Source organism: Vicia villosa, unplaced genomic scaffold, assembly GCF_029867415.1.
Source record: "Vicia villosa cultivar HV-30 ecotype Madison, WI unplaced genomic scaffold, Vvil1.0 ctg.003515F_1_1, whole genome shotgun sequence".
NCBI classification, from domain to species: Eukaryota; Viridiplantae; Streptophyta; class Magnoliopsida; order Fabales; family Fabaceae; genus Vicia; species Vicia villosa.
Window position 1 is genome coordinate 42,880 of NW_026706225.1, and position 9,320 is coordinate 52,199.

Genomic DNA, 9,320 nt, shown 5'->3' on the forward strand with positions numbered 1-9,320 from the left:
CTTCCAAAAGACCTGATTTCAAAAGTTTAACAAACTTCGTGACTTTTATGTAGTATAGCACACGAAAATCTTCCAAAATATTAAAATTTGGAAGTTTAACAAACTTCATGACTTTTATGTAGAGTATAGCACACGAAAATCTTCCAAAATATTAAAATTTCCAAGTTTTATGAACTTCGTCACTTTCATGTAGTATACCACACGAAAATCTTCCAAACTATTAAAATTTCCAAGTTTTATGAACTTCGTCACTTTCATGTAGTATACCACACGAAAATTTTCCAAAAGACCAAATTTTTGCAAGTTTAACAAACTTCGTTACTTTTATGTTGTATAACACACGAACATCTTTTAAAATATCAAATTTTGCAAGTTTAATAAGTTTCGTGACATTTAGGTATTATAGCCCACGAAAATTTTCCAAAATACCAATATATGCAAATTTAATGAACTTCGTGACTTTTATGTAGTATAGTACACGAAAATCTTCCAAAATAACAATGTTTCCAAGTTTAACGAACTTCGTCACTTTTATGTAGTATAGCACACGAAAATCTTCAAAAATATTAAAATTTGCAAGTTTAACAAACTTCGTGACTTTTATGTAGTATAGCACACGAAAATCTTCCAAAAGACCAGATTTTGAAAGTTTAACAAACTTGTGACTTTTATGTATTATAGCACACGAAAATCTTCCAAAATACCAAAATATGCAAGTTTAACGAACTTCGTAACTTTTATGTAGTATAGCACATGCAATTCTTCCAAAATATTAAAATTTTCAAGTTTAACGAACTTCGTGTGTTTTATGTAGTATTGCACACGAAAATCTTCCAAAAGAAAAAATTGTGCAAGTTTAACAAATTTCGTGACTTTTATGTAGTAAAGCACGTGAAAAACTTCCAAAGTACCAAATTTTATAAGTTTACAAACTTCATGACATTTATGTAGTATAGCACACGAAAATGTTCCAAAATACCATTGTATGCAAGTTTAACGAACTTCGTGACTTTTATGTAGTATAGAACACGAAAATCTTCCAAAATACCAATGTGTGCAAGTTTAACGAACTTCGTGACATTAATGTAGTATAGCACAAGAATATATTCCAAAATATTAGAATTTCCAAGTTTTATGAACTTCGTCACTTTCATGTAGTATAGCACACGAAAATCTTCCAAAAGACCATATTTTGCGAGTTTAACAAACTTCTTACTTTTATGTAGTATAACACACGAAAATCTTCCCAAATACCAATGTATGCAAGTTTAATGAATTTCGTGACTTTTATGTATTATAGCCCACGAAAATCTTCCAAAAGGCCAGAATTTGAAAGTTTAACAAACTTGTGACTTTTATGTAGTATAGCACACGAAAATCTTTCAAAATACAATTGTATGCAAGCTTAATGAACTTCATGATTTGTATGTAGTTTAGTACACGAAAATCTTCCAAAATATTAAAAATTGTAAGCTTAACGTACTTCGTGACTTTTATGTAGTATAGAATAAGAAAATCTTTCAAAATACCAATGTTTCCAAGTTTAATGAACTTCGTCACTTTTATGTAGTATAGCACATGAAAATCTTCAAAAATATTAAAATTTGCAAGTTTATCGAACTTCGTGACTTTTATGTAGTATAGCACACGAAAATCTTCCAAAAGACCAGATTTTGAAAGTTTAACAAACTTGTGACTTTTATGTAGTAGCACACGAAAATCTTCCAAAATACCAATATATGCAAGTTTAACAAACTTCGTGACTTTTATGTAGTATAGCTCACGAAAATCTTCCAAAATATTAAAATCTACAAGTTTAACAAACTTCGTGACTTTTATGTAGTATAGTACACGAAAATCTTCCAAAGTACCAATGTATCCAAGTTTAAAGAACTTCGTCACTTCTTTGTAGTATAGCACACGAAAATCTTCAAAAATATTAAAATTTGCAAGTTTATCGATTTTCGTGACTTTTAGCACACGAAAATCTTCCAAAATACCAATATAGGCAAGTTTAATAAACTTCGTGACTTTTATTTAGTATAGCACACGAAAATCTTCCAAAATATTAAAACTTGCAAGCTTAACGAACTTCGTCAATTTTATGTTGTATAGCACACAAAAATCTTCAAAAATATTAAAATTTGCAAGTTTAACAAACTTCATGACTTTTATGTAGTATAGCACATGAAAATCTTCCAAAATATTAAAATTTCCAAGTTTTATGAACTTCGTCACTTTCATGTAGTATAGCACACGAAAATCTTCCAAAAGACCAAATTTTGCAAGTTTAACAAACTTCGTTACTTTTATGTAGTATAACACACGAAAATCTTTTAAATTACCAAATTTTGCAAGTTTAATAAACTTCGTGACTTTTATGTAGTATAGCACACGAAAATCTTCCAAAATACCAATATATGCAAGTTTAATGACTTTCGTGACTTTTATGTATTATAGCCCACGAAAATCTTCAAAAATATTAAAATTTGCAAGTTTATCGAATTTCGAGACTTTTATGTAGTATAGCACACGAAAATCTTCCAAAAGACCAGATTTTGAAAGTTTAACAAACTTGTGACTTTTATGTAGTATAGCACACAAAAATCTTCCAAAATACCAATATATGCAAGTTTAACGAACTTCGTGAGTTTTATGTAGTATAGCACACGAAAATCTTCCAAAAGACCTGATTTCAAAAGTTTAACAAACTTCGTGACTTTTATGTAGTATAGCACACGAAAATCTTCCAAAATATTAAAATTTGGAAGTTTAACAAACTTCATGACTTTTATGTAGAGTATAGCACACGAAAATCTTCCAAAATATTAAAATTTCCAAGTTTTATGAACTTCGTCACTTTCATGTAGTATACCACACGAAAATCTTCCAAAATATTAAAATTTCCAAGTTTTATGAACTTCGTCACTTTCATGTAGTATACCACACGAAAATTTTCCAAAAGACCAAATTTTGCAAGTTTAACAAACTTCGTTACTTTTATGTAGTATAACACACGAACATCTTTTAAAATATCAAATTTTGCAAGTTTAATAAGTTTCGTGACATTTAGGTATTATAGCCCACGAAAATTTTCCAAAATACCAATATATGCAAGTTTAATGAACTTCGTGACTTTTATGTAGTATAGTACACGAAAATCTTCCAAAATAACAATGTTTCCAAGTTTAACGAATTTCGTCACTTTTATGTAGTATAGCACACGAAAATCTTCAAAAATATTAAAATTTGCAAGTTTATCGAACTTCGTGACTTTTATGTAGTATAGCACATGAAAATCTTCCAAAAGACCAGATTTTGAAAGTTTAACAAACTTGTGACTTTTATGTATTATAGCACACGAAAATCTTCCAAAATACCAAAATATGCAAGTTTAACGAACTTCGTAACTTTTATGTAGTATAGCACATGCAATTCTTCCAAAATATTAAAATTTTCAAGTTTAACGAACTTCGTGAGTTTTATGTAGTATTGCACACGAAAATCTTCCAAAAGAAAAAATTGTGCAAGTTTAACAAACTTCGTGACTTTTATGTAGTAAAGCACGTGAAAAACTTCCAAAGTACCAAATTTTATAAGTTTACAAACTTCATGACATTTATGTAGTATAGCACACGAAAATGTTCCAAAATACCATTGTATGCAAGTTTAACGAACTTCGTGACTTTTATGTAGTATAGAACACGAAAATCTTCCAAAATACCAATGTGTGCAAGTTTAACGAACTTCGTGACATTAATGTAGTATAGCACAAGAAAATCTTCCAAAATATTAAAATTTGCAAGTTTAACGAAATTCGTGAGTTTTATGTAGTATAGCACACGAAAAGCTTCCAAAAGATTATATTTTAAAAGTTTACAAACTTCGTGACTTTTATGTAGTATAGCACACGAAAATCTTCCAAAATACCTATGTATACAAGTTTAACGAACTTCGAGACTTTTATGTAGTATAGCACACAGAAATCTTCCAAAATATTAAAATTTGCAAGTTTAACGAACTTCGTGTCTTTTATTTAGTATAACACACGAAAATCTTCCAAAATACAATTGTATGCAAGTTTAACGAACTTCATGATTTGTATGTAGTTTAGCACACGAAAATCTTCCAAAATATTAAAATTTGTAAGCTTAACTTTTTTCGTGACTTTTATGTAGTATAGTACACGAAAATCTTCCAAAATACAAATGTTTCCAAGTTTAACGAACTTCGCACTTTTATGTAGTATAGCACACGAAAATCTTCAAAAATATTAAAATTTGCAAGTTTATCGAACTTTGTGGCCTTTATTTAGTATAGCACACGAAAATCTTCCAAAAGACCAGATTTTCAAAGTTTAACAAACTTGTGACTTTTATGTAGTCTAGCACACGAAAATCTTCCAAAATACCAATGTATGCAAGTTTAATGAATTTCGTGACTTTTATGTATTATAGCCCACGAAAATCTTCCAAAATACCAATATATGCAAGTTTATCGAACTTCGTGACTTTTATGTAGTATAGCACACGAAAATCTTCCAAAAGACCGGATTTTGAAAGTTTAACAAACTTGTGACTTTTATGTAGTATAGCACACAAAAATCTTCTAAAATACCAATATAATATGACTCGGTCTGTATATATTATTTGGATTTTATTTATTATATTAGTATGTTACGTTGATATATTGTTTGTTTTGTTCGGCGTTTTCGTTTTGTATATATTACTCGTTTTATATATATATTTCATACGGGACTATTAGAAAAAGCATAAAAAAAAGAGACTTCTGCATAATTCGGAAATGCGCTTCCGAAACACCCCAAATTGTGAAAAAAATGTGTTTTCGGAAGTGCATCTCCGAAAACACCCTCAATTTGGTATTTTCAGAGATGCACTTTCGAAATCTTGAAAAATTTAGAAAAAAAATACTTCGGAGATACATCTCTGAAGCAGGGGTAAGTTGGGGTTTTCGCTGGGGGTGACCCCATAGAGATGGATAAAGAAATTTTCTAAAATAATTAGACATAGATAGAAGGGAAGAGGAGAAGAATATGACAAGTGAAAAGGTATGTTTGTGGTGTTGGCGTATCAGTTTTTTTGAATATAAATCATTCATAAGCAATATCGTCGAGTTTGTGGAGGAACAGAAAAAAAAAAATGAATACGTTATTATTATCATCATTCACTACTCTAACCAACAACTTCTATGGTGCCTGCGCTATTCTTCTTCTTCTTACTTTCTTCTTTCTTCTCAACCGTAACAGATTCTTGTTCGCCTCGTCTTCATCAAAACCCTCTTTGATCTCCAATTCTACCGATTCAAACCTAAGGTAAGGTTTACTACTCAACTTTCTTCTTCAATTATTTATCTGTTTATTTCGTTTTTGATTCTGCTTTTGCTCTCTGCGAATTGAATTTCATACTATTTGTTTGCTTTACGTTTCAAAATTCAACTTACTTTACACTGATTACTTGCTGTTCTACTCAAATTGGGGCTTTTAGGGTTTACAATAGTACCGCTGAAATTGGCAGAACCTCAAAGAATGTGACAGATGCTGATTTGAAGTTTTTAATGGAGATTTTGGATGAAAATCTAAATCAGAATCATAAATGGGAGGATGTCATTGATAAAAGAAACCATCGTTTATGCTACAAAGCCAAATCCTGCAAACCTGAGGTTACTCACCTTATGCTTGGAATGTATTGCTCATAGATTTTTGAAGATTATCTATAAACTTTATTGTATCCTTGGATGTTGCAGAATGGTCCCCTAAGATATTGGAGTGTGACTGTGTTCAATGATATTTCGGCGGAGATGCTAAGAAACTTCTACATGGACAATGACTACAGAAAGCAATGGGATAACATGGTGGTTGATCACAATCAGCTGCAGGTGGACGAATCCGATGGTTCTGAAGTTGGTCGTACGGTTAAAAAGTTCCCCTTTTTGAAGCCTAGAGAGTATGTACTAACTTGGAAGTTGTGGGAGGGGAAGGATAAAACTTTTTACTGTTTTATAAAGGTATTACATCTGGTTATGGTGTTGCATTAAATAAATTGAGTGTTTTTTCTTTTGTTGAAACGGCTAGTATCAGTAATTAGTTGTTAGGTTAGTTTTTCTCCTTAACCAGGGTATGAACTCGTGACCTCCAACTCCTTTAACCCTTACTCAAACCAGTTTGAGTTACCCAACGTCCTATAACTTTTTAGTGTTAGTGCACATTGTTATGATCATGTGTTCATGATTGCTTCCTCATATGGATGTTGTTGTGGCTTCATATCCCCACCCTCTTTCTCTTCCCCTGCACTTTTTGTCCTGTCATTAAACAAGGAGAATCTTTGTATGAAAATTGGTAAAAACTTTCCTTGAAAATATATTGATCAAGAAATTAGAGATTAGAACTTGGAAGGTGCTGTTGTTTGTTTGCATGTAACATTATCCACTAGTATATCAATATTATCACCATATTCTGATTAGTTTGAGATTCATTTGTTTAGGGTTTGTACAATAGGAACTGTAATATTTGCACATCAAGCATTGATTGCTCAATTATTTTTTTTCTTTTCATCTTTGGATACAAACCTTCTTAGGAATGTGAACATCCTTCATCACCACGGCAGAAAAAATATGTAAGAGTTGAGCTTTTCAGGTCTGGCTGGCGAATTAGACAAGGTAGGTTGTCTGGCTTATTTAAGTTTTTTTTTTGGTGAATTAACAAAATTTAATGGAAAATTTTCTTATAGAAATGTTATTCTTTTATGTTCTCATAAAAATGATCGAGATCTCTTTACTCCACGTGTCATTTCTTCATGACATACAAACTAAATTTAATAATATACCATGGCAACTAATTGTGTTTCCGTGCATTTCTTTTGGAGTTTAATGGTCTTTAAAATCTTTCATTGAACCCACTGTTATTCTGGTGCTTCATTTTTATTTATATTTCATTGGTTCTCAACAATAAGTGAATGATTTATACCTATAACATGTCTGTTTTGTGACTGTCAAATGTATAACTACAGTACCTGGTAGAAATGCCTGTGAGATCACCATGATTCATCAGGAAGATGCTGGTTTGAATGTGAAGATGGCAAAACTGGCTTTCTCCAATGGAATATGGGATTATGTATGCAAGATGGATAAAGCGCTTAGAAGATACTCTGCTGTAAGCAGCCATTTATCCAGTTCAGTTACCACTTCAGTCAAATTAATGCAGAAGGTTAGTGTTTTCATTTAATGTATTTCCTGGTTTTCAACCTTTCTGTCTATTTTCTGGCACCTCTCATATAAGTAAGTAATAATTCCGTGTGTATAGGTACCGGCTTCCTTGGAATCTAGTACATCTTCCCCTCATTCTTCTATCATTCATGATCAAGCTACTCGCGACGAATCTCAAGTGTGTGTGATCTCAAGAAGGCCTTCAAAGAAGTTGTTAGCCAATGGTTTGCTGCTTTTAGGGGGTGCAATATGTTTATCTCGTGGTCACTCTAGCCTAGGTGCTAAAGTTGCAATGGCATACATCGTCACAAAATTTAGTAAACGTAATACAGATTCTAACCAAACAAAACAAAGTTGAGTGATAAAGTAAACACGTGTAACAGATTGTAAGATACTTATATGTTTAACAACTTTACATAGAATGTGAAATTAATCTGTTTGAATCAATCTTATCAATTTTTACATGATTTAGATATATGTTGGCTGGTATGTTAATAATATATTTACTTGTATTCTAAGTATTATATCATATGCTAACTAAAACTAGGGCATTGTCAACCTCAATTAATGTTTATTCAACATGAAATTAAAGTTTAGTAAAAGGCAATTTTTTCTCTCACAAATCCTGGGGAAAACCTAAACATGTCCCTAGATGTCCCTAGAGTTTGAAGATGTATCTTCGTACATATTCATTATTAGTATATTTAATTTTAGTTCGGAGATGCATTTTCAAAATCATATCTAATATATTTTGGAGATGTATATTCGAAAATAGCTCTGATACTTCAAATGATAAACAAAAAACAAAAGCAGTATGAATATGAACAAGCTCTACAAACCATAACAACTTGACATTAAATTAAAACATTCAACATTACATAGATAATTGATAATTGAAATTTTAACTTTATATATTGTTATGAACGAGTAGTTCATCTATAAACTATTGACCAGCGTCTATCTCGGCATTAACAGGTCTTGTACACGGTTTAACATCATCATCCACTTCATTTGGTTTAACATCATCCTTCACTTCATTTGGTTTAACATCATCCTTCACTTCATCTGATTTAACATCATCATTCACTTCATTTAGTTTAACATCATCATTCACTTCATCTGATTTAACATCATCATTCACTTCATCTGATTTTAAATCATTACTTACAATAACTTTGGGAAACATATCCGATTGTACCATATCTAATACGAACAAAAGCAGAAAAAATGTTTAAAAAATCACAGCAACAAACAAATTCGGAGATGCATCTCCAAAATATATAGCAGGTAAATTCAGAGATACATCTCCGAACCCAACATTCATTTTTACCTTAAATTGTAGCTTCTTTTGCTTCATTTGATGTGATAAAACACAAGAATGATGAATGATGATTTGGAGTCGAAAAGTTGATTGAAATGAATTTTTTTTAAGGGTTTTGGGTTATGGAGGAGGTATGAAGTATGAGAAAAGATTATCATGTAAGGTGGTGATATATTCAATTTCTCAGTTGATATTTTTGAAGATGCATCTCTAAAAAATTTCACTGAATGATTAAATGATAAATTTCTATGAAAAACGCTTGGTAAATAGGTTCAGGAGTGTTTTTTAAAATGCACTTCCGATTACACTCCAGAAATATTCGCAGATATATTTCTAAAATAAATTTTAACAAAAATAATTTATGATTCGTTTAAAGATGCATCTCTGAGAATAATTTTAAGTATTCAGAGATGACAATTACACCGTAAAATTGGGAAAAAAAATTGCCCATAGTTTAGTTTTCTGTTCACCTATAATTGTAAACTTTTTTGTCAATTGCCATTACATTTGGTTTGGTAATAACACATGCTGGTTCTATTAGAACCACCGTTACAACTCAAGGCGAATTATTTCCCAGCTCCTCCCACATTCTTCCATTGCCTGAAAGCAACCGTCAGAAGCCATGAACAAATTATCTAGTTAGAGTGGTCGTGTCTATTGTGAGCCGCCATAATAGGTGGTCCATAAACCTAAACAAGTAATTAAACATGATCACAAAAAAAGAAGTAAAGGATAAATAAGCTAAGATCACAGAGAAAAGTACAAGTGGCATGAGGTG

The 9,320-nt window shown here is 31.2% G+C and overlaps 1 protein-coding gene across 1 annotated transcript; it reads left to right on the forward strand.

Annotated features, from left to right (window-relative positions):
• The first annotated feature begins 5,087 nt into the window (after nucleotides 1-5,087).
• LOC131641103 (uncharacterized) lies at nucleotides 5,088-7,668 on the forward strand. Its single transcript, XM_058911430.1, has 6 exons — nucleotides 5,088-5,332; nucleotides 5,505-5,679; nucleotides 5,764-6,024; nucleotides 6,594-6,675; nucleotides 7,026-7,222; nucleotides 7,319-7,668. Exons 1-6 carry the CDS (start codon nucleotides 5,160-5,162, stop codon nucleotides 7,577-7,579), a joined length of 1,149 nt encoding a protein of 382 aa, XP_058767413.1. The 5' UTR covers nucleotides 5,088-5,159; the 3' UTR covers nucleotides 7,580-7,668.
• The last annotated feature ends 1,652 nt before the right edge of the window (nucleotides 7,669-9,320 follow it).